Source organism: Pristiophorus japonicus, chromosome 2 (assembly GCF_044704955.1).
Source record: "Pristiophorus japonicus isolate sPriJap1 chromosome 2, sPriJap1.hap1, whole genome shotgun sequence".
In the NCBI taxonomy this organism is placed as follows: Eukaryota; Metazoa; Chordata; class Chondrichthyes; family Pristiophoridae; genus Pristiophorus; species Pristiophorus japonicus.
This window is the reverse complement of record NC_091978.1, coordinates 56,140,993-56,168,578: the sequence shown is the minus strand read 5'-3', so window position 1 is coordinate 56,168,578 and position 27,586 is coordinate 56,140,993. Positions and strand designations below refer to the sequence as shown.

The window sequence follows — 27,586 nt, the reverse complement described above, 5'->3', positions numbered from 1 at the left end:
CGCAGTCAGGACATTTGAAGCGCTTTCCCCCCGGCATGAATGCGTCTGTGTACGCAGAGGCTGTACGAGCTGCTGAAACATTTATCGCAGGTGGCACAACGGATCGGCTTCTCTCCCGTGTGCACGGGCTCGTGCTTGCGGAAGCTGGCCCAGTTACTGAAACTCTTGCTGCAGCTTGGGTACTGGAACGGCCTCTCCCCTGTGTGCGTGTGCTGGTGCATCACCAGACTGGTGAGCTGACTGAACCTTTTCTTGCAGCACAAACACTGGAAGGGTTTCTCGCCTGAATGAGTGCGCTGGTGAACTGCCAGGTTAGTCAACTGGCTGAACTCCTTCCCGCAGTCAGGGCACTTGAAGGGCCTCTCACCAGTGTGCACACGATGGTGGCTGCGGAGGCTAGCGGCCGTACCGAAAGCCTTCCTGCAAACTTTACACTGAAAGGGTTTCTCCCCTGTGTGTGCACGCTGGTGCCTCAGCAGATAGGGCAACTGGCTGAATGCTCTGCAACAATCTGGGCACTGGTACGGTGTCTCCCCCGTGTGGCTGCGATTGTGCCTGGCGAGGTTGGATGGGTTGTTAAAACTCCTCTCGCACGTTGGGCACTGGAACGGCCTCTCTCCCATGTGCGTGTGCTGATGCAGCACCAGGCTGAACAACTTGTGGAACCCCCTCCCGCAGTCAGGGCACTTGAAGGGCCTCTCGCCAGTGTGCACACGATTATGGCGGCGGAAACTGGAGGCAATACTGAAATCCTTCTCACAAATCTCATACCGAAATGGCTTCTTCCCGTGTGCATGCGCTGGTGCCTCACCAGATCGGACAACTGGCTGAACTCACTGGCACAATCCGGGCACTGGAAAGGTTTCTTCCCGGTGTGACTACGTTTGTGCCTGGCGAGGTTGGATGGGTCACTAAAGCTCTTCTCACACGCAGGGCACTGGAACGGCCTCTCTCCAGTGTGCGTGTGCTGATGCACCACCAGGCTTGACGACTGGCAGAACCCCTTCTCGCAATCAGGACACTTGAAGGCCTTTTCCGCAGCGTGTGTTTTCTTATGACTATGGAGGCTGGACAAGTTACTGAAATCCTTGCCACATGTCTCACACTGAATCGTCTTCTTTCCTGCGAATGTGCGCTGGTGCATCACCAGGGGGAACAACTGAGCAAATTCTTTCCCACGCTCAGGGCATTTTAAGGATGGCTCACCGGTGTGTACACGCTCGTGGCTGTGGAGACTGTACTCAGCATGGATACCCTTCGACTGTCCATCTTGGGAATGATTAATTTCCTTGGAATTGTTTAAAGTATTCCTTTCTTGGAGTATTCCTGCAGGCCGATGGACAATGTCTGGTTCGGAGCCATCCTCGCATCCATGATTAAGGCTATCAACCTCTCCTAGAACAGATGGATCACAATTACTGCCTATTACAGCAGGCAGAGCCAACCGTTTGAAGCAGTGGCCCAGATCTATGTACGGCAACTAGTGAGTGGGCCGACAATAATTACATTGTTTTTGAGTCAGGAAAAATCATGATTAAACATCAACGACTCGCATTTGTATAGTGCCTTTAACACAGAAAAATGTACCAAGATGCTTCAGAGAAAATGAATGCTGAGCCAAAGAAGGAAATATTAGGATGGGAGATCAAAAGCTTGGTCAAAGAGGTGAGTTTTAAGGTCTTAGAGGTGAGGAAGTTGGAGGCAGAGGGTTCGACGAGGAATTTCCAGAGTGTAAGGCTTAGATGGAGCCAGTGGGTGGTAGCTCTACAAATTAAGCTGCCTCTGCTGTATCCTCTCGTTTTCAGTCCTACACCACCATCTCTCCGCACTTTGTACCCATCTCCGCTTCTACCCTCTCCAAGCTTATCTTGTCTAGGAAACCCTTGTCCTGCTCCCTCAATTAAGTTCCCACCCAGCTCTACTTCCTAGCTCCCCAAGCTAACTGACAATAGTTCCCTTTCCTCAAATAACATCCCTACCTCTTTAAAACCACCATTATTATCCCCTCTCAAAATACTTGACTATTCTGTCCAGCCTATCTCCAACCTCTCTTTTCTGTCTAAGGTCTTTGAACATGTTGTGCCTCCCAGCTCTATGCACATCTCTCCTGTAACTCCCTGTTCAAATCCTTTGGGCTGGATTTTTGGGTTTCTCCGTTATTGGGCGAAAACATAAGCGATACGTGAAAATTACCATTTTCACTGAGTTACCGATTTAAGGCCTAACATTTGGCCTTTGGGGTCTACGCCTCGCAGAGAGGCGTTGCACAATTATTCGTGGCACAAAAACGCAATCCTTGCCAACTTTAGTGGCGGGGCTGGGAGCGCTGCGAGAGAAGCCTTGGAAGGAGGAAAAAAATTTGTTTTTAAACATTTAAGAAACATCACCAAGACCCTTTCCTAACAAATCGCTGCAAAAAAAATAATAAAAACTTTAACCTACCTTTTTTTCAGGTTTTCTAACTTACCGCTGCTGGCAAGGCTGCACTGCTGGGTTTTACCTGGTGGTCTTCAGGGTGCGCCGTACGGGTCAGGAGAGTGCCGAAATTCAGACGGTAATGTAATCCAAGTTGTTACACGTCCGGCGCAGCTCTCCCCAGCGGTGCTTCCAAGCGCCGCCACAAACAAGAAACCGAGGATCACAACCAGGCTTTCACCGCGGAGGGTCAAAACGTGGCGAAAACCCGGTCGCAAAGCACCTGAAAATCCAGACATTTGAGTCCAGTTTCCACTTCTCCCACAGCACTGAATCAGACAAATGGCCTTTCTATCTGCACTCCCACCTTCAACGGTATATGTTTCTGCATCCCTACATCTCCTTGTTCCTCCATTCTATTAAGACTCTTATCATTTAGGGTATACCTTGTATTTCCATTCACTATCGTATTTCATCAAAATGTACTACTTCACATTTCTCTGCATTAATTTGAGATTGGCTCCCATCTGCCCACTCTGCTAACTGGTCGATATCCTCCTGCAACTTCTTGCTCTCAATTTGCCATGCACCCTAATTTTGTGGCATTGACAAGCTTCAGTATCATTCTTTTTCTGTCATATCCAAAACATTTATATGACAAAAGTGGTCCCAGAGTAGATCTCAGGGGCACATCATTACCCACATTCCATAAATCCATTTATTCCTACTCTTTGCTTCCTGTCCCCCTAGTCATCTCTACAGGGATAGAATTTGGGATCACTGGGAAAGTGATAGATCCACTGAATGCACCCTCTGCCCAGGGCTTAAAGACTAAGAACTCGGTAGGGGGGGTTCTGGGTCTGAGAAACCTAGGGAGCTGGAGTGGGGACCAAGGGTTTTCCAGTTACAGAGGGAATTGATTGGCTATGTTAAGTAAGTCTTTTGCTCTTCTAACCTATGCTGTAATTGTCCGTTGTAGTATAATTCTGTCTCCCCCATTTCTACTTTAAGCAAAGTGAACAATTAACTGTCAATTATGGAGATACAATCCTGATATGCCTAGCTCAGAGATGTCAACAGATCAAACTGTAGGTTGAACACGTCCAAATGGGCTGCCTCAAGTAGAGTGCTTGGGTGAAATGGGACAATTATTTATTCTTACCCTCCTCCCCTGAAGTGCTGATTGTTGCTGGGATACAGTTCACAGTTGAGGACTCTCAAGTATTTCAACCCTTTCCATGTTTGCACCCCTGGGTGGGGGAGATGGCACTATCACAGCCAAGCCCAAAGTTTCCCTCACCCAATGCCAACACATGTACTCTTTACAATAGAGGTCAGTGGATAGCAATCACAAAGCTAAGTACAGACAAGGAAGACCATTCTTCCATGGAAACATACAATCCCCCAATACAGCATCAATGACGCTTAGTTAAGTGAATAGAGTTGTGCCTCTACTACCTTACCTCCAGGTACAAATCACTCATTAGTTGATTATATGCTTCATAATATCAGTCCTGAACTTGCCTTTTACCAGTTTCTACCTCTGTCCCCTTGTCCTGCAATTGTGGTTTAATTTGAAACACCACTCGGGATTAAACTTTTCTATTCATTGTAGTACTGTATTAGCATGCGTGCCGTGGCTCAGTTGGTAGCACTCTCGCCTGAGTCAGAAGTTTGTAGGTTCAAGCCCCACTCGAGACTTGAGCACATAATCCAGGCCAACACTCCAATGCAGGATTGAGGGAGTGCTGCACTGTCACAGGTGTCATCTTTCAGATGAGACGTTAAACTGAGACCCAATGTGTCCTCTCAGATGAACATAAAAGATCCCACAGCACTATTATGAAGAAGAACAGGGGAATTCTCCCCAGTGTCCTGGCTAATACTGATCTCTCAACCAACATCACCAAAAACTAATTAGGTTAACAAATAATCATGATTTGGAACACCTCTATCAAATCTCCTCTCAACCTTCTCTGCTCCAAGGAGAACAACCTCAGCTTCTCCAGTCTATCAATGTAACTGAAGTCCCCCATTCCTGGAATCATTCTCGTAAACCTTTTCTGCACCATAAGATAGTCTCACCAAAGGTGACTACCTCAGCTTCAAGGTGCATTGAATTTTGTCTGCGATAATTCTATCCATTTGTAAATGCTGTCTAAGTCCTTCTAATTAAGGAGTAAGTACCTCAGCTGATTTTTTTTTAAAACCACTATGTGATAAGGGCAATGACATCCCCTCACTATAGCCTTGGATGAGATACTAGAAGCTATTACAGACAAATCGAACCAAAGCTTCTCGGTGTGTATTGAGGGTGGTGGTCATAGAGCTGTAAGAAGAGATCACACAGATGACTTTTTGGACACAGGCAATAGATGACACGGGAATACATGAATATGTACAAATCAAACCAATAATTATATAATAATGACCATGTTAATAATTAGATCCTGTAACTAGGCAGAAGGGAATTAAAATAAGGTCTTGCTTAAAAATTAAATACTTAAAAAAAATACGCTCCAATAAATTGACGGCCCTCATTGTATTTAAATGTTAACTGAACGAAACGTTTACCTGCCATTGTCGGCACCAACCCACAAACTCCATCCACAATGCATTGCCACTTCATTTAATACACTTCTGCACATGCGCAGTGCTTTTTTCTAGGACTGGAAGTGTCTGTTGCGCTCGGAACTCTGGGTAATGTATTTTTATGTTTTGGGTTTTCATAAATGTATCGACGTGAATTTTATTATTTCAGACAAAGTTTTAAATTCCCATTCTCTGACTATTGTTTTACAACGAAATAGGAGAGTTTATAGATGACTATGCCACATAGGCAAATTCTTCGGCCGTTTGCTCTCAAGGCCCCAGTACAATGGCGAATGACGTCACCCAGAGTGCATGGCGTATGTGAAAGCCTTCTATCTCAACAGCTCATGTACACAAATGTATTGTGTGCTGAGGTCCTCTCGGAAACGCGGAAAGCGAGCAGAGTAGATGGACCCAGACCGTTTGGTTAAATGTGGAAGGTGTAAGGAGAGGTTTCGTGCTGGCTGTCATTTGCAACGCACATTGCATTTATCATTGAGGGTTATTGAAAGCGCGCGAGACACTCCGGGCCCCTTTATCAACACTAAAAGTACAGCATTTAATGCACAGTTCCTTTCATCGGCACTGTAATTATAGCATTTATGCACAACCCTTTATCTGCACTACAAGTACAGCAATTAGTGCACAGACCGGGCCCTTTTATCTTCACTGTAACTACAGCATTTAACGCACAGGCCGGGACGCCTTTATCAGCACAGGAGGTCAGTCGTGCCTGTGTCAGCTCTTTGGGAATTAGTCCCACTCCCCTGCTCTTTCTTCATAGCCCTGTAAATATTTCCCTTCAAATAATTATCCAATTACATTTCGAAAGTTACTATTGAAACGGCTTCCATCACCCTTTCAGGCAGTCCATTCCAGATCACAACAACACGTTGCATTAAAAACATTTTGCCTGTTTTTTTTGCCAATTACCTTAAATCAGTGTCCTCTGCCACTGGAAACTGTTTCTCCTTATTTACTCTTATTAAAATGGTTCATAATTTTGAACACCTATCAAATCTCCTCTTCACCTTCTCTGTTCTAAGGAGACCAACCCCATCTTCTCAAAGTAAAATACTGTGATGCTAGAAATCTGAAACAAAAACAAAATGTTGGAAATACTCATCAGGTCAGACAGAATCAGTGGAGAGAAAAACAGATTTAACGTTTCAGGTTGATGGTTATATCATATGATTAAAGGGGTGTGCACTAAATGCTGTCGTTGGTAAAACATCAGGCAAATTCACACAAGGGAAAGACTGGATCCGTGCACTGACTGTAGGAAACAGTTTAAAAACGTGTCTAGTCCATCATCATCATCGGCAGTCCCTCGAAATCAAGGAAGACTTGCTTCCACTCAAAGTGAGTTCTTATGTGACTGAACAGTCCAATATGGGAATTACAGTCTCTGTCACAGGTGGGACAGACAGTAGTTGAAGGAAAGGGTGGGTGGGGAGTCTGGTTTGCCACACGCTCCTTCCACTGCCTGCGCTTGTTTTCTGCATGCTCTTGGCGACGAGACTCGAGGAGCTCAGCGCCTCTCCCAGATGCTCTTCCTCGTAAAAATAAAAAAGGGAAGGTGGCTCAACCGTGACTATCAAGGGAAATCAGGGATAGTATCAAAGCCAAGGAAGTGGCATACACATTGGCCAGAAATAGCAGTGAACCTGGGGACTGGGAGAAATTTAGAACTCAGCAGAGGAGGACAAAGGGTTTGATTAGGGCAGGGAAAATAGAGTACGAGAGGAAGCTTGCAGGGAACATTAAGACAGACTGCAAAAGTTTCTATAGATATGTAAAGAGAAAAAGGTTAGTAAAGACAAACGTAGGTCCCCTGCAGTCAGAATCAGGGGAAGTCATAACGGGGAACAAAGAAATGGCAGACCAATTGAACAAGTACTTTGGTTCGGTATTCACTAAGGAGGACACAAACAACCTTCCAGATATAAAAGGGGTCAGAGGGTCTAGTAAGGAGGGGGAACTGAGGGAAATCCTTATTAGTCGGGAAATTGTGTTGGGGAAATTGATGGGATTGAATGCCGATAAATCCCCAGGGCCTGATGGACTGCATCCCAGAGTACTTAAGGAGGTGGCCTTGGAAATAGCGGATGCATTGACAGTCATTATCCAACATTCCATAGACTCTGGATCAGTTCCTATGGAGTGGAGGGTAGCCAATGTAACCCCACTTTTTAAAAAAAGGAGGGAGAGAGAAAACAGGGAATTATAGACCGGTCAGCCTGCCATCAGTAGTGGGTAAAATGATGGAATCAATTATTAAGGATGTCATAGCACGCATTTGGGAAGAGGTGACATGATAGGTCCAAGTCAGCATGGATTTGTGAAAGGGAAATCATGCTTGACAAATCTTCTGCAATTTTTTGAGGATGTTTCCAGTAGAGTGGACAAGGGAGAACCAGTTGATGTGGTATATTTGGACTTTCAGAAGGCTTTCAACAAGGTCCCACACAAGAGATTAATGTGCAAAGTTAAAGCACATGGGATTGGGGGTAGTGTGCTGACGTGGATTGAGAACTGGTTGTCAGACAGGAAGCAAAGAGTAGGAGTAAATGGGTACTTTTCAGAATGGCAGGCAGTGACTAGTGGGGTACCGCAAGGTTCTGTGCTGGGGCCCCAGCTGTTGACATTGTACATTAATGATTTGGACGAGGGGATTAAATGTAGTCTCAAAATTTGCGGATGACACTAAGTTGGGTGGCAGTGTGAGCTGCGAGGAGGATGCTATGAGGCTGCAGAGTGACTTGGATAGGTTAGGTGAGTGGGCAAATGCATGGCAGATGAAGTATAATGTGGATAAATGTGAGGTTATCCACTTTGGTGGTAAAAACAGAGAGACAGGCTATTATCTGAATGGTGACAGATTAGGAAAAGGGGAGGTGCGACGAGACCTAGGTGTCATGGTACATCAGTCATTGAAGGTTGGCATGCAGGTACAGCAGGCGGTTAAGAAAGCAAATGGCATGTTGGCCTTCATAGCGAGGGGATTTGAGTACAGGAGCAGGGAGGTGTTGCTACAGTTGTACAGGGCCTTGGTGAGGCCACACCTGGAGTATTGTGTACAGTTTTGGTCTCCTAACTTGAGGAAGGACATTCTTGCTATTGAGGGAGTGCAGCGAAGGTTCATCAGACTGATTCCCGGGATGGCGGGACTGACATATCAAGAAAGACTGGATCAACTGGGCTTGTATTCACTGGAGTTCAGAAGAATGAGAGGGGACCTCATGGAAACGTTTAAAATTCTGACGGGTTTAGACAGGTTAGATGCAGGAAGAATGTTCCCAATGTTGGGGAAGTCCAGAACCAGGGGTCACAGTCTAAGGATAAGGGGTAAGCCATTTAGGACCGAGATGAGGAGAAACTTCTGCACCCAGAGAGTGGTGAACCTGTGGAATTCTCTACCACAGAAAGTTGTTGAGGCCAATTCACTAAATATATTCAAAAAGGAGTTAGATGTAGTCCTTACTACTCGGGGGATCAAGGGGTATGGTGAGAAAGCAGGAATGGGGTACTGAAGTTGCATGTTCAGCCATGAACTCATTGAATGGCGGTGCAGGCTCGAAGGGCCGAATGGCCTAATCCTGCACCTATTTTCTATGTTTCTATGTTTCCACTTAGGGTGGTCTTTGACCAGGGACTCAAGTGTCAGTGGGATGTTGCATTTTATCAAGGAGGCTTTGAGGGTGACCTTGAAACATTTCCTCTGGCCACCTGGGGCTCGCTTGCCATGTAGGAGTTCCAAGTAGAGCGCGTGCTTTGGGAGTCTTGTGTCAGGCATTGGTTATGGTGGCCTGACGAAGGGTCATCAACCCGAAACATTAACTCTGCTTCCTCTCCACAGATGCTGCCTGACCTGCTGAGAATTCCAGCATTTTCTGTTTTTAAGGCAGCGGGAGATGTGGGGCTACTTCCTGCAGGCATATTCTTCCCAATCCCCTACAAATCCTCCAAACCCCTTTTAGCCACAGGCAAGCAATGACCATGGGAGGAGTCAATATCTTTCTGTGCTGCTCAGCACTCATAACGATAGCCCCATCTAGCATGGGGGCACACTGCAACAAACTCATATAAACACTTATACATGTGGCAATCCAATGGCCTTGTATAGGAGTTAACTGATATCAATTGTTGTTGCTGGACGTCTGTTTCACAAATTCATTACTGTAATTTAGTGGTTTCCAAACTTTTCTGTGTGATTGAACATGCCTGCCAATACGGACTCATTCCTTGGAACCCCCAATCACCTGTGTTATGTCTCAATATACATGCAAATTGGTGCTTTAATTTCCATACCCTCGAGAATATTCAATCAAAGAATAACAAAAGCATTGGGAAATGTTGGTGTTCAGAGGGACCTGGGTGTCCTTGTACACAAATCACTGAAAGTTATCAGGCAGGTACAACAAGCAATTAAGAAAGCAAATGTTATGTTGGCCTTAATTACAAGAGGATTTGAGTACAAGAGTAAAGATATCTATATAAATCCCTGGTGGGACCACACCTGGAGTATTGTGTACAGTTTTGGTCTCCTTACCCAAGGAAGGATATACTTGCCATGGAGGGAGTGCAGTGAAGGTTCACCGGACTGATTCCTGGGATTGGGGGGGGGGGCTGGGGGGATTGACCTTTGAGAGATTGAGTAGACTAGGCTTACATTCTCTAGAGTTTAGAAGAATGAGAGGTGATCTCATTGAAACATACAAAATTCTTACAGGGCTTGACAGGGTAGATGCAGGGAGGATGTTTCCTCTGGCTGAGGAGTCTAGAACCAGGGGTCACAGTCTCAGAATAAGGGATCGGCCATTTAGGACTGAGATGAGGAGAAACTTCTTCACTCAGAGGGTGGTGAATCTTTGGAATTCTCTACCCAAGAGAACTTTGCAGGCTCAATCTTTGAGTATATTCAAAACAGAGATCGATAGATTTTTGGAAATTAAGGGAATCAAGGGATTGTGGGGATAGTGCAGGAAAGTGAGTCAGTCATGATCTTATTGAATGATAGGAATGAGGGATCGAATGGCCTACTCCTGCTCCTAATTCTTATGTTCTTATTACAAAAGAGACCATGGAGTGTAATTGCTGCAAAGTGCTTACTCCCATCAGGGTCCATCTAATGTTCAATTAACAATATGCAAGTACCAGAATTACAAGGTGAAAATAAATAATCTCCAAAAAATAAGCATGTTAACAGCTTAAAAAAAAAGCAAAGAAATTCAGCAGCTACACCTTACAATAAAATTATTTTAAAAATAACCATAGCATTCTCCGGTAGTGCACAGGAAAGATGGATTATGCCAACACCAGAACCATAATGAAAACCACTACTATCTATCTACAAGTCCAAACGATTTGGAGGTTTCCTTGACCTTTGAGGATATTTTCCAGCAGGATTGACAATGGTTAAGCTCGGAGTCAGGTTCCTATGTTTCTAGGAGTATAATTGCTACAATCAGTGCCATCTAGTGTTTAATTAACAATGTGCAAGTACTATACATATCCTGACCTAACTTTCAAAGACATTGCCGACTAACCAAAGGAAAACAAATAAAATAAGAAAAACTAGAAATCTGAAATAAAAACTGCAGATGTCACAGCTTTCATCTCAGTCTGATGATTTGGACCCCAATTTACATATTGCACATAGGACAAAAGTTCCACAAGGTAATTGTCAGGTTGGGGCATCAGGGCCTCCAACTATGGTTGGTGGCATTTTGGCAGGTACAGCCAGTCAAAGTACCCTGTCTGTTCATCACCCTGGCATACTTTCTTCAAGGCAGTACCACTATAAACATAATATACTGTGACTGGGATGTTTCCACAGAAGCTTCTAGCATTGGAATTAATTAGGCATTTGCATCTCTTAGTGGTATCATGTCTTCTGTCCCACCTTACTTTGCCTCACCATGCCCCAATTGTCTGCCAAAGTGAGGTCAGGTCACATACATCTGCAGATGCAAATGTGAGGATACCAATAGGGGGCAGGGAGTTTCTTTTGTGATGCTTGGCAATTTGGCATCCCTGCATAGATTCTGCTCTTCTTCCAAACACCTCAAATGAGGGATTCTTTGAGAAATCCCTCATGTGCCAGTAATACTGTTAGAGGGAAAATACCAGAGGAAAACACTTGGTGGAGCTGGCAGTAATGATGCTGGAGAGAAACATAGAGACATAGAAAATAGGTGCAGGAGTAGGCCATTCAGCCTTTCAATATCATGACTGATCATGCAACTTCAGTACCCCATTCCTGCTTTCTCTCCATACCCCCTGATCCCCTTAGCCGTAAAGGCAACACCTAACTCCCTCTTGAATATATCCAACGAACTAGCCTCAACAATTTTCTGTGGTAGAGAATTCCACAGGTTCACCACTCTCTGGGTGAAAACATTTTTCCTCATCTCGGTCCTATATGGCTTACCCCTTATTCTTAGTCTGTGACCGTTGGTTCCGGACTTCCCCAACATCGGGAACATTCTTCCTGCATCTAACCTGTCCAGTCCCATCATAATTTTAGATGTTTCTATGAGATCCCCTCTCATTCTTCTAAATTCCAGTGAGTATAAGTGTCATGTATGTAGGCACCTTTAGTAATGACTCCACGAGGCAGGGTATGATACTTAAACTGTGTAGACCTGTAGTCCTTTATTTGCAGCTCCTGAGTGAGGACAAGCTGAGAGTTCCTTTTTATACTGGGTAACCCTTAGGTCTCCAGCAGCAGCACCCTCTGGTGTACAGTATACGGGTACATTCAGTGTGGCATAACAGTGTTACAGACATCACACAGTAAACAGGCGGGCATACACAACAATAAGCCTAGCCAATCCAGTTTTTCTTCATATGTCAGTCCTACCATCCCAGGAATTAGTCTGGTGAACCTTCGCTGCATTCCCTCTCTCGCAAGACTGTCCTTCCTCAGATTAGGAGACCAAAACTGTACACAATACTCAAGGTGTGGTCTCACCAAGGCCCTATACAACTGCAGTAAGACCTTCCTGCTCCTGTACTCAAATCTTCTCGCTATGAAGGCCAGCATGCCATTTGCTTTCTTTACTGCCTGCTGTACCTGCATGCCTACCTTCAGTGACTGATGTACCATGACACCCAAGTCTCGTTGCACCACCCCTTTTACTAATCTGTCACCATTCAGATAATAATCTGCCTTCCTGTTTTTGCCACCAAAGTGGTTAACTTCACATTTATCCACATTATACTGCATCTGCCATGCATTTGTCCATTCACCTGACCAAGTCACCCTGCAGCCTCTTATCATCCTCCTCACAGCTCACACCGCCACCCAGCTTAGTGTCATCTGCAAACTTGGAGATTACATTCAATTCCTTCAACCAAATCATTAATGTATATTGTAAATAGCTGGGGTCCCAGCACTGAACCCTGCAGCACCCCACTAGTCACTGCCTGCCATTCTGAAAAGGACCCGTTTATTCCCACTCTTTGCTTCCTGTCTGCCAACCAGTTCTCTATCCACGTCAATGCATTACCCGCAATACCATGTGCCTTAATTTTGCACACGAATCTCGTGTGGGATCTTGTCAAAAGCCTTTTGAAAGTCCAAATACACCACATCCACTGATTCTCCCTTATCCACTCTACTAGTTACATCCTCAAAAACCTCTAGATTTGTCAAGCATGATTTCCCCTTCATAAATCCACGCTGACTTAGACCGATCCGGTCACTGCTTTCCAAATGCGCTATTACATCTTTAATAATTGATTCCAGCATTTTCCCCACCACCGATGTCAGGCTAACCGATCTATAATTCCCCGTTTTCTCTCCCCCTCCTTTTTAAAAAAAAGTGGGGTTACATTAGCTACCCTCCAATCCATAGGTACTAATCCAGAGTCCATGGAATTTTGGAAAATGACCACCAATGCATCCACAATTTCTAGGGCCACTTCCTTAAGTACGCTGGGATGCAGACTATCAGGCCCTGGGGATTTATCGGCCTCCAGTCCCATCAGTTTCCCCAACACCATTTCCTGACTAATAAAAGGAGGGAGAGAGAAAACTGAGAATTATAGGCCGGTTAGCCTGACATCAGTAGTGGGGAAAGTGTTGGAATCAATTATTAAAGATTGAAATAGCAGGGCATTTGGAAAGCAGTGACAGGATCGGTCCAAGTCAGCATGGATTTATGAAAAGCTTTTGACAAAGTCCCACACAAGAGATTGGTGTGTAAAATTGAAGCACATGGTATTGGGGGTAATGTATTGATGTGGATAGAGAACTTGTTGGCAGACAGGAAGCAGAGAGTCGGGATAAATGGGTCCTTTTCAGAATGGCAGGCAGTGACTAGTGGGGTGCCGCAGGGCTCAGTGCTGGGACCATAGCTGTTTACAATATACATTAATGATTTAGATGAAAAAATTGAGTGTAATATCTCCAAGTCTGCAGATGACACTAAGCTGGGTAGCGGTGCGAACTGTGAGGAGGATGCCAAGAGGCTGCAGAGTGACTTGGACAGGTTAGGTGAGTGGGCAAATGCATGATAGATTCAGTATAATGTGGATAAATGTGAGGTTATCCACTTTGGTGGCAAAAACACGAAGGCAGAATATTATCTGAATGGCAGATTAGGAAAAGGGGAGGTGCAACGAGACCTGGGTGTCATGGTACATCAGTCATTGAAGATTGGCATGCAGGTACAGCAGGCGGTGAAGGCGGCAAATGGCATGTTGGCCTTCATAGCTAGGGGATTTGAGTATAGGAGCAGTGAGGTCTTACTGCAGCTGTACAGAGCTTTGGTGAGGCCTCACCTGGAATATTTTCAGTTTTGGTCTCCTAATCTGAGGAAGTACGTTCTTGCTCTTGAGGGAGTGCAGCGAAGGTTCACCAGACTGATTCCCAGGATGGCAGGACTGACATATGAGAAGAATTAGATCAACTGGGCCTGTATTCACTGGAGTTTAGAAGAATGAGAGGGGATCTCATAGAAACACATAAAATTGACAGGATTGGACAGGTTAGATATAGGAAGAATGTTCCCGATGTTGAGGGAGTCAAGAACCAGGGGTCACAGTCTAAGGCTAAGGGGTAAGCCATTTAGGACCGAGATGAGGAGAAACTTCTTCACCCAGAGTTGTGAACCTGTGGAATTCTCTTCCGCAGAGAGTTGTTGATGCCAGTTCATTAAATATATTCAAGAGGGAGTTGGATATGGCTTTACAGCTAAAGGGATCAAGGTGTATGAAGAGAAAGCAGGAAAGGGGTATGGAGGTGAATGATCAGCCATGATCTTATTGAATGGTGGTGCAGGCTCGAAGGGCCGAATTGCCTACTCCTACACCAATTTTTATATGTTTCTATGTTTACCCCGGGATGTTGAGTTCCCAGCCTTGGTCACCCTGGAGCCATGTCTCCATAATCCCAATTACATCATATCCGTTAATAGCTATCTGCGCAGTTACTTCATCCACCTTATTATGAATGCTCCTCGCATTGAGACTCAGAGCCTTCAGGCTTGTTTTATTAACACTCTTTGTCCTTTTAGAATTATGTTGTAATGTGGCCCTTTTTGATTTTTGCCCTCCATTTTTGCTTTACTCCTTCCTACCTTTTGCTTCTGCCCCTTTTTTGCTTCCATCTGCCTCCCTACATAGGTTCCCATCCCCCTGCCATATTAGTTTAACCTCTCCCCAACAGCACTAGCAAACACTCTGCCTAGGACATAGGTTCCAGTCCTCCCAAATGCAGATTGTCCAGTTTGTACTGGTCCCACCTCCCCCAGAGCCAGTTCCAATGCCCCAGGAATTTGAATCCCTCCTCCTTGCATCATTCCTCAAGCCACGTATTCACCTGAACTATCCTATTTCTACTTGGACTAGCACGTGGCACTGGTAGCAATCCTGAGATTAATACCTTTGAGGTCCTACTTTTTCATTTAACTCCTCGCTCCCTAAATTCAGCTTGTTGGACCTCATCACGTTTTTTACCTATATCGTTGGTACCCATATGCACTATGACAACTGGATGTTCCCCCTCCAGAATGCGCTGCAGCCACTCCGAGACATCTTTGACCCTAGCACCAGGGAGGCAACATAACCATCCTGGAGTCTAATTTGCGGCAGCAGAAACACCTATCTGTTCCCCTTACAATAGAATCCCCTATCACTATAGCTCTCCCATTTTTTTTCCTGCCCTCCTGTGCAGTAGAGCCACCCCTGGTGCCATGGACTTGGCTGCTGCCACTTCCCCCAATAGTATATCTGTTTTGGAGGGAGGTGACCGCAAGGGACCCCTCCACTACCTTCCTTCCCTTGCTCTTCCTGATGGTCACCCATTCCCTATCTGGCTGTGTAACCTTGCCTGCAGTGTGATCAACTCACTAAACGTGCTATTCACGTATGCTCGAGTGAATCCATGCGCAAGAATGCGGTCTGTCAGGAGCTGCAGCTGGACACACTTCCTGCACACATAGTAGTCAGGGACTTGGCACTAAAAACCAACCGAGAGAGTCAGCAGAAAAAAAAAATGAATTAAAAGTTGCAGATTCATTGTCCTTTGAATTATCTTCAGTACAAGAGATTCTTTAGCAATTGTGAACATCCACTTCAGGTGGGCATCAAAGTGGGTGCAGTTCTGGCAGACGAGTATCACATCCATTTTCCACTTCTAGCCACCCGATTTATGACAGTAGAATAGGTGGCCAAGAGCAGAAAATTCAGCCTAGTACCTTGGAACAGGGATCCACCCTAGTTGAAGTCTAACTCCAGTCAGTATCCAATCTGACTTGGGTCAGGCATGGAGGTTGCCACAAGTACGTACTATTCTCGGCCAATGAAATTATGGAAGAACAGTGCTCAAAAAACAGCAAGGAATTTCAGAGGTCATTTTGAAAACAGTGCAAACTTCTGTCCTGTGCTGGTGTACAACAATACCATAGAGATCAGGTACTGTTAAGGACCAATCGTGGTACAGCCATTTGCGCAAGAATTTCTTCAGCCTTACTTTAAAAACTTTCAATTGCCGTTGGTACTATTAGGATTGTTTTCAGTCTTGCGACTAGGATGGATGTAGGGCATTGTCTGACTATGTCCATTTCAACTGTGAAAAATACCTAGCAGCACGACTGTGCATTTCGTCCTTCCAAACTGGAGAGATCTTTGAGCTGTATGGCATAAGAGTGAAGCAGTGATCATTACAGATCAGTCACTGGTAGCTGGAGCAATGTGAGGTGATGAATTTACAGTATCAAAGAAATGTGGCATACAATATTAAAGTGTGTTGGTTTAAATGGGATTTTTCCTATTGGTTATGTGAATTGCATCGCGTAACAATACCATTTAATGCAAACTTTGCAAAAAGTTTTAAATTTATCCTTTATACTTTCCATGTCCTTTTCCAGATATATTGCTAATGTTCCTTCTCTAATCTCTCATCTGGAAGCAGATGTTGATCGTGTGTATGTTTATATTATTTATGTATTGGAGTGAAGATGGCAGCACAAGACTCCCTAGCATTGACTCATAAGAACATAAGAAATAGGAGCAAGAGTAGGCCATTTGGCCCCTCGAGTCTGCTCCGCCATTCAATAAGATCATGGCTAATCTGATCTTGGACTCAACTCCACTTTCCTGCCCGCTCCCTATAACCCTCAACTCCCGTATCATTCAAAAATCTGTCTATCTCCACCTTAAATATATTCAATCATGAGAAATGATTGCACAGATGCTGGGCATACGCCAGTACCTTAGTCAAGTGGCCCTCTTCATGTGAGAGCACTGACTGTGTGCCAATGAGCTTTTTGAATATCGAATGCATCACAACCGAACTTGAACCAGTTCTCATCTGAAAGCAACATACATATACTTTATTGAAGGGTCACGAGATAATGAGGATTGGCATTCATTAAGCTATCAAGGGTGACAAATATTATTTGTATTGCTTAATCTTACCACTGTGGAATACAACAGTACAAAAATTCTACAAACATGTGATTTGAAACAACGTAACAGCAGCAGGAGGGACCCCCCCCCCCTCGCCCATCCCGATATTACTCAGTCAGACAAAATTAACGATAACATTAGACTGTTTATTGTCCCCGTTCAAAAGTGAGACACAAATTTCCCTCCCCTTTTTCACATTATAGAAGAGCCCAGACTATAACAACAACAACTTTTATATAGCACCTTTAATACAGTAAACATTCCTAAGGGCTTCACAGGAGCAATATCAGATAAAAATTGACACTGAGCCAAAGGAGACATTAGGAATGGTGACCAAAAGCTTGGTCAGAGAGTTGGGATTTAAGGAGCATGTTAAAGGAGGAGAGATGGAGAGGCATAGGGGTTTAGGGAGACAATTCCAGAGCTTAGGGCATAGATGACTGAAGGCACGGCCGTCAATGGTAGGGCGAAGGAAGTAGATGCAGCACAAGATGCCAAATTTGAAGGAACGTAGATTTCTTGGAGGGCTGCATGTCTGGAGGAGATTACAGAGATAGGAAGATGTGAGCCCATGGAGCGATTTGAACACGAGGATGAGAATTTTAAACTCAAGGCATTGCTGGACCAGGATTCAATGTAAGTCAGCTGCGACAAGGGTGATGGGTGAACGGAACTTGGGGAGAGTTGGGATACAGGCAATAGAGTTTTGGATTAGCTTAAGTTTATGGAAGGTAAAAGATCGGAGGCAGGCCAGGACAGCATTGGAATAGTCGAGTTTGGAGGTAAAAAACACCGATGAGGGTTTCAGCAGCAGATGGGCCGACGCAGGGCAATATTATGGAGATGGTAGATTATCTTTGTGATGGGGTTTAAAGCTCAGTTGAAGGTCAAATATGATGCTGAGGTTGCAAACAGTGGCTGAAGATGGGGAGAGAATCAGTGTCAAGGGAACTGAGTTTGTGGCGGTAACCAAAAATAATGGCTTCAGCCTTCCCAATGTTTAATTGGAGGAAATTCCGGCTCATCCTGGACAGGATGTCAGACAAGCAGTTTGACAACAGAGGCAGTGGTGGGGTTGAGAGAAGAAGTGGTGAAGTAAAGATGGGTATCATCATCGTACATGTGAAACCTGATGTGTTTTTGGATTATGTCACTCAGGAAACACCTGACTTGGTTGTTTGCCGTTTACTTTTATCTTGGTTTTAATTTCCCTTATCTGTCTCTCTCCTACTCCCTTTCCAGGTGGACAAAAGTAAGTTTTGTATTAAAAAAAAGACACATAATTTACCTGTAATTGCACTGATGAGGGATCTTGAATCATTGAATTTTACAGCACAGAAGTTGCCATTTGGCCCAGTCACGTCTAGCTATGGAGCAGTTTCACATTGCTGGACAAAACAAGCACTTTCTCAAGCTGTAGCAGAATTAATGTATCTGTTCAGATGCATCTGGCCAAGTGTCACACTGACTATAGTACTTGGTACTATATGTATTTCATTCTGATACTAATGTGTTGTGTGCAAAAGATAAGACAGGATTATAAACTGAAGAATCCATCAGCTCAATTTAACTGAAGGAATCACTTTCTCACATTGAAAGTGTCTATGTGTGTGCTGATGCTTCACCAGTGATGATCGTTGGCGGAAGCCTTTCGCACACACGGAGCATATGAATGGCCTCTCCTGCGTGTGTGTGTGCTGATGCTGGATAAGAGTGGATGAGTTCAGGAAGCCCTTGCTGCAGACCGAACACCTGAATGGCCTCTCTCCAGTGTGCATGCGCTGGTGCATCAGCAGACTGGAGGACTGGCTAAACTCCTTCCCGCAGGTTGGGCACTGAAATGGCCTCTCTCCGGTGTGCCGATGATGGTGAATCACCAGGTGGTGCAGGAGCTGGAAGCCCCTCCCGCATGTTCCGCAATGGTATGGCCGCTCCTCTGTGTGGGTGCGCCGGTGCAGCGACAGCGAGGAGGACTGGCTGAATTCCTTGCCGCAGCTTGGGCACTGGAATGGTTTCTCTCCAGTGTTTGTGCGGTGGTGCATCGCCAGATTGGACGAGCGACTGAACTGCTTCCCACAGTCTTGGCACCGATACGGCTTCTCTCCAGTGTGCGTGCGCTGGTGCATCACTAGGTTGGACGGATGGCTGAACGGCTTCCCGCAGATCAGGCAATTGTAGGGCTTCTCCCCGCTGTGGACCCGCAGGTGCAGTTTGAGTTGAGATTGCTTCTTGAAGCTCTTGCTGCAGTCAGAGCAAACGAATCTCTTCTGCCCATCTTGGCAATGCTGCCAACATCCCAATTCCTTGGAGTTACTTGATGCGATCATCCTATCTTGGAACACCGCCATTGATGGAGTCCACGTCCTTCACTGGGGCCGCAGACCTCTCCCGGAGCAGATGGATCACAATTACTGGATGATGAGATCAAGTACAAACTTTCAATACTACAATAGAGTAGAGACAGAAGTTCGTTAGGTTTGCAGAAGTATTTCAATTCGTTTTGAAAATGATCAGGTAAATGGAGAATAAAATGGAATGGAGAAAAATGTAAAGTATTGCACTTTGGGTGAAAAAAACAAAAATATATACACAATGAATGGAATAAAATGAGCAGAGAGACATAGATCCAGGAACAATGGCTGTTTTTCAATGTCAAGGCAATATGACAAAACAGTTTAAAAAAGCAAATAGAATGTTGGCATATATAGCAACAACAGAAGAACACAAATCTACAGATATTATGCTGAGACTTTACAACGCACACTGGTCAAAGCACGCTCGGAGTAAAGTGTTCAATTCTGGTCACCATGCCACACAAAGGAGATACATTGGGAGCAGTACAGCAAAGATCACTCAGAATGGTTCCACATTACATTAGATATTTTCCTTCAATTCTGTGACACTAACCATTTCCGTAAGTGAAGCCCCAAGACCCAGCATGTCTTTACTTGCCCAACATCTAGGTAAATGCAGCAATCCCAGAGGTCAAACAGAGAAACGTTCTCACAGTCCAGCATATGGTTATGCCAGGTGCCCACGCATGATTCCTTTAACTTTAGTAAGTGAAAGAATAAACGCTCTATCAAAGTGTTTTAGACTATAAACTGATACACTAATTTATTAAACATTTAAATGAATAGAATTAAATACAAACAGCAGATTTACAGTCATTATTCTCTTCAGAGTATCAAAAACATCTAAGGCGTGCACCTGCACTAACATTCTACATAAAACCAATCCTTGAAATGGAGTCCCTTACATAACTACTACCATGGAGTCTGGACTGCTCCATCCCTGCTGGTTTCAGAATAACTGCTGGCGAGGAAAAAGTCAGCCTAAGAAATAACATTCAAAATACTTAGAAACTGCAGCAGACAGGGACATTCAACAGATATACCTGGTCATAGAATCATAGAAGTTTCATCATCAGTCCCTCAGAATCGAGGAAGACTTGTTTCCACTCTTAAAATGAGTACTTAGGTGTGGTGGCTGAACAGTCCAATACGAGAACCACAGTTCCTGTCACAGGTGGGACAGATAGTCGTTGAGGGAAGGGGTGTGTGGGTCAGGTTTGCCACACGCTCTTTCCGCTACCTTCGCTTGGTTTCTATATGCTCTCGGTGATGAGACTCGAGGTGCTCAGCGCCCTCCCAGATGCACTTCCTCCACTTAGGGCGATCTGTGGCCAGGGACTCCCACAGCACGGAAGGAGGCCATTTCAGCCTATTGTGTCCATGCCAGCCAACAAGAGGCTCTCCAGCCTAATTCCACCTTCCAGCTCTAGGTCCGTAGCCCTGCAGGTTACAGCACATCAAGTGCACATACAAGTACTTTTTAAAAATGTGATGAGGGTTTCTGCCACTACCACCCTTTCAGGCAGTGAGTTCCAGACCCCCACAACTCTCTGGGTGAAGAAATTTTCCCTCAAATCCACTCTAAACCTTCTACCAATTTTATGCCCCCTGAATGTTGACCCCTCTGCTAAGGGAAATAGGCCCTTTCTATTCAGGCCCCTCAGAATTTTATACACCTCATTGAGGTCTCCCCTCAGTCTCTTCTGTTCCAAGGAAAACAAACCCAGCTTATCCAATCTGTCCTCGTAGCCAAGATTCTATGGGGTACTGATCAGCCATGATCGTATTGAAAGGTGGTGCAGGCTCGAAGGGCCGAATGGCCTACTCCTGCACCTATTTTCTATGTTTCTCCACTCCCGGCAACATCCTCGTAAATCTCCTTTGTGCCCTCTCCAGTGCAATCACATCCTTCCTGTAATGTGGTGACCAGAACTGCACGCAGTACTCTAGCTGTGGCCTAACTAGTGTTTTATACAGTTCAAGCATAACCCTCCCTGCTCTTGTATTCTGTACCTCGACTAATAAAGGCAAGCATTCCTGAAGTATGCCTTCTTAACCACCTTATCTAACTGGCCTGCTACTTTCAGTTTTCTTCTTCATTACCAACCACACAACCGATTTTAGTATCATCTACAAACTTCTTAATCATACCCACTAGACTTGATGTACAGGTTAATCCTCCCTTATCCGGAACCCCGCGGACCTGGCTTGTTCCAGATAAGAGATTTTTCCAGACGAGGGGTGGTCACGTTAAATTGGATGGTATAGGTACGAAGCAAGGGGATATCGGGGCTGGCTGGCTTGGGGCTGGGAATGCAGCAGAGAGATCATTGGGGGGGTTGGATCGCGGGGTCAGGCCAGCGATTGTGGGAGTCGGCAGCGAGGAAGGACTTCAATTTGTTCATGTCGGAGTTCTGCGCATGCGCCACCCGGTGGCCGAGAATGGTTCCAGACGATGGGTGTTTCCAGATAAGGGAGGTTCAACCTGTATACCACAAAAAGCAAGGGACTTAGTACTGTACGCTGCGGAACTCCACTGGATACAGTCTTCCAGTCACAAAAACACCCATCAACCATTACCCTCTGCTTCCTGCCTTTGAGCCAATTTTGGATCCAACTTGCCACTTTGTCCTGGATCCTATGGGCTTTTACTTTCATGACCAGTCTGCCATGTGGGACCTTATCAAAAGCCTTGCTGAAATCCATATACACTACATCAAACGCACTACCCTCATCGACCCTCTTGGTTACCTCCTCAAAAAATTCAATCAAGTTGTCCCTTCCCTTAACAAATCCATGCTGACTGTCCCAGATTAATCTGCATCTTTCTAAATGAAGATTTATCTTATCCTTCAGTACTTTTTACAATCATTTTTCCACCACCGAGGTTCGGCTGACTGGCCTGTAACTACTCGGTCTATCCCTTTCTCCCTTCTTAAACAAAAGGTACCACATTAGCAGTCCTCCTGTCCTCCAGTCCTCTGGCACCACACCTGAAGCCAGAGAGGTTTGGAAAATAATGGTCAAAGCCTCTGCTATTTTCTCTTTTGTTTTGCTTAACAGTCAGAAATACGTTTCATCTGGACCTGCGGACTTACCCACTTTCAAAGCTGCTAACCCCCTTAATACCTCCTCTCTCACTGGGCAGTCAGATACTGGATTTAAAGCAGTGTTTGCTCACACAAATACAGCTGCCACTCACTAGGGTTCAAAGGCATCTTTTAGCTTATCCCTCTGTATCCAACTGAGCAGTCATGCTGACCAAATTGACCAGAACAAAATGTAAGCAGATAGACATCAGAGTGCTTTTTTGGATATCTTTGAAGTGGCACAATATTCTTTGCAGCTTGAGGAAGCAGTTAGCAGTAGCCAACATTCAAAATAACTGCCAGGCTCCTGTGCAAAGATATTAAAATGTACAAACTATTATCTGACCAATAAGTCACATCCCAATTGTCTTGTGCAAGTTATTTTACCAGGCTCAAAGTGGTTTGCCTGTTGCTGATGAGGAAACCCCGAGACTTGGAACAACAACTGCTGGAGGCTGGCAATGAAAATATGCATTCATATATCCATGGTTTGGTACCTACTATGATTGGGTTGCCGAGAGGCAATCAGCTGCTGAAGCACCGCAAAGAACATGGGTCAGGACATAGCACTGGAGAAAGTTGCAGAGTTAGGGTGGGCAAGGCTGTGGAGGAACTTGCAAATAAGAATAAGGATGTTGAATTCAGTGAGTTGGAGACCAGGAAGCTAATGCAGGCTTGTTGGCAAACTGAGTTTTGGATAATTGGAGATAATGCAAGGAGGAGCTTGGGAGGCTGGCATTGGAGAATCGAGACAGGAGTTAATGCAACTGTAGATAAGGATTTCAGTGGGACAGAGGTAAAGATGAAGGCAGGCAACGTCACTGAGCTAGAAGCAAATGGCCCTGCTTATGGCTAGGACATGATTTTGAAACTCAGCTCAAGGGTAAATGGGGTACATCTTTGGTTTCAACCTGAGTGAGTAGCCAGGTGGCTAGATGGATACCGTTTTTAAAATGGGAACCAAAAAGTATGGCTTCAGTCTTGCCAACGCTGGAGATAGTTCTTCCACTTAAATGTTAAACAGACAATCTGACAGCATGATTCTGATGGCTATGGAATTGAGTGATGCCCGAGAGGTAGCACTGGGTGTGTTTACATCAGCAAACATGTGAAAACTGACCCCATTGCTGCAGATAATGTCAGAGGGGCAGCATAGATGACCATTAAAATTGCCCACAGAAAATATATATATTTTTTTAAATATTCTGGAGAAGATGGTTAAAGAGAGTTGTGTCAATTAAGGTATAAGTACAACATCTCAAATCTGGCTGTCCGAAGATCGGAATTGTCCGAAAACCGAACATTTTTGAGGTGGCTAAGCTGGCGACGAGGGACGAGAAAACCAGTAAAAAGCGCAGTGCTGGCAGTGAGAATCAGCGAGCATAAGATCGGCGGGCGGTGAGGAGTGCCAACAAGGTCCAAAATTCAAAAACCGGCACGGTCTCGGTCCCGAGGTTTCCGGATTTCAATATCTTTTTATATATTATACTTATTTTGGATACAGGTACTGTACCTGTATGTATATATTATACTTATTTTGATACAGGTATAACATTGTACCTGTATCCAAAATAAGTATAATATATACAAAGATAAACAACAGAAACTCAGTGTTGCTTCAATAGGATCATAAACTGTGATGAGAAGAAAATGTAAAATATTTTGGAATTGTCTTTACTCAGACTGGAGTATTTGGGTTAATTTTCCAGGCTGGGCAACAGAAATGAAAACAGCCAAGCTGAGGGAAGCAGAAACAGAAAATTCTGTAAACACCCAGCAGTGAGCGCACTGGATACAGCAAAGGCTTTGGTCCCTGACAACATCCCAGCTGTCGTGCTGAAGACTTGTGCTCCAGAACTAGCAGTGCCTCTAGCCAAGCTATTCCAGTGCAGCTACACCTCTGGCATCTATCCGACCATGTGGAAAACTGCCCAAGTATGTCCTGTCCACAAAAAGCAGGATAAATCCAATCTGGCCAATTATCACCCCTTCAGTCTACTCTCAATCATCAGCAAAGTGACGGAAGGTGTCGTCAACAATGCTATCAAGCGGCACTTACTCACCAATATCCTGCTCACCGATGCCCAGTTTGGGTATTCCAGGATCACGCAGCTCCAGATGTCATTACAGCCTTGGTCCAAATATGGACAAAAGAGCTGGATTCCAGAAGGGAGGGGAGTGTGACTGCCCTTGACATCAAGGCAGCATTTGGCCGAGTGTGACATCAAGGAGCCAGAGTAAAACTGACGTCAATGGGAATCAGGGGGAAAACTCACCACTGGCTGGATTCATAACTAGCACAAAGGAAGATGGTTGTGGTTGTTGGAGGTCAATTATTTCAACTCGAGGACCTCACTGCAGGAGTTCCTCAGGGCAGCGTCCTAAGCCCAAACATCTTCAGCTGCTTCATCTATGACCTTCCCATCATCATGTCAGAAGTGGGGATGTTCACTAATGACTGCAGTGTTCAGTGCCATTTGCAACTCCTCAGAAACTGAAGCAGTCCATGCCCACAGGCAGAAAGACCTGTTTGACATTCAGGCTTGGGCTGATAAGTGGCAAGTAACATTTGCGCAACACAAGTGCCAGGCAATGACTATCTCCAACAAGCAAGAGTCTAGATACCACCCCATGACATCACCAAATCCCCCATCATCAACATCTTGTGGGGGGAGGGGGGGAAGAGGGGGGAAAGCAAGTCACCACTGACCAGAAACTTAACTGGATGCATTGCAGCAACTCGCCAAGGCTTCTTCGGCAGCACCTCTCAACCCACAACCTCCACCACCAAGAAGGACATGGGCAGTAGGCACAAGGGAACACGATCACCTCCACGTTCCCCTCCAAGTCACACACCATCCTGACTTGGAAATATATTGCCATTCCTTCATCATCGCTGGGTGAAAATCCTGGAACTCCCTCCTGAACAGCACTGTGAGAGTACCATCACCACACGGACTGCAGCGGTTCAAGATGGCGACTCACCACCACCTTCTCAAGGGCAATTAGGGATGGGCAATAAATGCTGGCCTTGCCAGCGACACCCACATCCCATGAACCAATACATTTTTAAGAAAGAATCTGTGAAGAAAACCGCCAGGTTGAGATTTTAGGTGTGCGGACCTTTGTCAAGACTCAATCAACTTGACTGTTCTCTGCACAGATGCTGCCTGACCTGCTGGATATTTCCAGCATTTTCTATTCCGGTTCCAGATTTCCAGCAGGGCATTTTTCGCTTTTTGTTCAAAGTAGCAGAAAAGCGGCCATAATGACAGAACCAAATAACACGGAGAGCCGTCCTTCCACAGCTGGAAATTAGAACTTCTTTCCGTCAGCTACCCCTATTTCAATCACCCCCCAGCAGCAACCGCAACCAGCTTCACTCACTCACCGAGCGCCCACAGCGGCTTCAAATCTGTTCCTTTCCTCTCCTGCTCCCAGCGTGACCCGCGGCCGGCTTGTGCGCATGCTCAGGCGCTCTGCGCTTTTGGCGATAGAGGACCTTTAGCAGCGTAATGCATTCTGGGTCAGATGAGGCGTCATTGCCAACATATCCTGGGGCAGGGCGGGGAACTGCTTTAGGAAGATTGTGCACATAGGCAGAACCAATAATTTAGATTTTGTTAAAATGTCAGACCGCATCATACACAGAATTTTCCTTTGAGAATACTCCCGACACCGCACTGAGGATTATCCAGAGCTCTACGTTAACTACTTTATGCACTATTTGTCTTGTCAATCAAACTATCAATCAGCGCGGGCGTTATCACGCTCGCTGCGATTCAGAAATTAACTAAAATTTTAATTTCATTATATTGACATTCCCACCTAAGTTCGCTTAAATGTATATAATAATCTACTACAGCAGTACTGAAATGGCAAATACGTTACCCAGACTTCAGCGTTCAGTAGAAAATTCTCTGCTGCTGTGAGGCAGAAGAAGTGCGCATATGCGGATGTAGATGGGATGAGCTAAAGGGAGAGGTGTGGTTCATTATGAATTGATACTGCAGCAGGGAACAGGATCAAAATAAAGGAAACATTTAAAATTCCTGGAGATGCTACACACAACGGCAGGTAAACTTCTCATTTAGTACTGCTATCCTAAATTACAAAAGGTAGAATTTACCATTTCTCGGAAATTATTTTTATTAGACAAGGTATTGTTTGTCACCTTCTGCTTGAACCTGCAAAATGTAGTTTTTGCTTGTTATCTTTCATTGATTTGAAAGGCATTAGTTCCTATGCGCTTTGCTGCTTTTTCTTGAGGTTTTTCTCAGCAATCTAAAATATTCCTCTTGACACCTGCTCTTTTTGTCAGGATAATGGTGGCAATACATTCACATTTTATGGTAAATTCTGTTGCTCATTATACCAATCTTGACAAGTTCATGGTATCTAAAACCCTGCACTTTTAAACTGTTCAATAACAAACAAGGGACTATCCTACTTTGGGGATGTGGGGCTGAAGGTGATGTAAAGAGTCTCTTTTAGGCTTGAGTTAGTTCAACTCTATAATCTGATAATCTATGCTCCATAATCTGATACCTCAGCCAAGTGGGTCCACAGTATTTACAATTGATCACTGACCAGCCAGCTTGGAAGGGTAGACATGACACTGAGGCTGGAATTTTTCTACTCTACTCCAGACAATTCTGCAAGCCAAAGCAACAAAGCACATAGGAGTAAATGCATTTTTAAACCAATGAAAGTTAACAAGTAAAAACTACACTCTGCAGGTTCAAGCAGAAGGGGACAAGGTCATAAGCAATAGAAAACCATGTGATTTCAGTTATAAAACCTAAAGAAAGGATAAGAACATTAGAAATAGGAACCAAAGTCTCTGTCACAGGTGGGACAAATAGTCATTGAGGGAAGGGGTGGGTGGGACTGGTTTGCCACAAGCTCTTTCTGCTGCCTGCGCTTAAATTCTGCATGGTCTCGGCGACGAGACTCGAGGAGCTCAGCACCCTCCCGAATGCACTTCCTCCATTTAGAGCGGTCTTTGGCCAGGGACTCCCAGATGTCAGTGAGGATGTTGCACTTTATCAGGGAGGTTTTGAGGGTATCCTTGTAACGTTTCCGCTGCCCACCTTTGGCTTGTTTGCCATGAAGGAGTTCCAAGTAGAGCGCTTGCTTTGGGATTCTCGTGTCTGGCATGCGAACTATATGGCCTGCCCAACGGAGCTAATCATGTGTGGTCAAGGCTTCGATGCT

General features: G+C 45.0%; 1 protein-coding gene, 1 long non-coding RNA gene and 1 pseudogene across 3 annotated transcripts; 1 reads left to right on the top strand and 2 right to left on the bottom strand.

The window, feature by feature from the left end:
- The window catches only part of LOC139228724 (zinc finger protein 208-like), a 197,311-nt pseudogene that overhangs the window by 98,878 nt on the left and 70,847 nt on the right, over window positions 1-27,586 (top strand).
- On the bottom strand, window positions 391-5,028 carry LOC139238594 (zinc finger protein 239-like). Its single transcript, XM_070867485.1, has 2 exons — window positions 4,990-5,028; window positions 391-1,395 (listed from the first exon to the last, which is right to left on the bottom strand). The coding sequence occupies exons 1-2, from the start codon at window positions 4,994-4,996 to the stop codon at window positions 473-475; spliced, it is 930 nt and encodes a 309-aa protein (XP_070723586.1). The 5' UTR covers window positions 4,997-5,028; the 3' UTR covers window positions 391-472.
- Window positions 19,163-25,814, bottom strand: LOC139238610 (uncharacterized). 2 transcript variants are annotated; one of them, XR_011588593.1, is made up of 3 exons: window positions 25,761-25,814; window positions 21,432-21,765; window positions 19,163-19,370 (listed from the first exon to the last, which is right to left on the bottom strand). It is a non-coding gene; the product is annotated as an uncharacterized lncRNA (long non-coding RNA). The 2 variants fall into 2 exon arrangements; XR_011588594.1 differs by having other exon boundaries at window positions 21,436-21,765.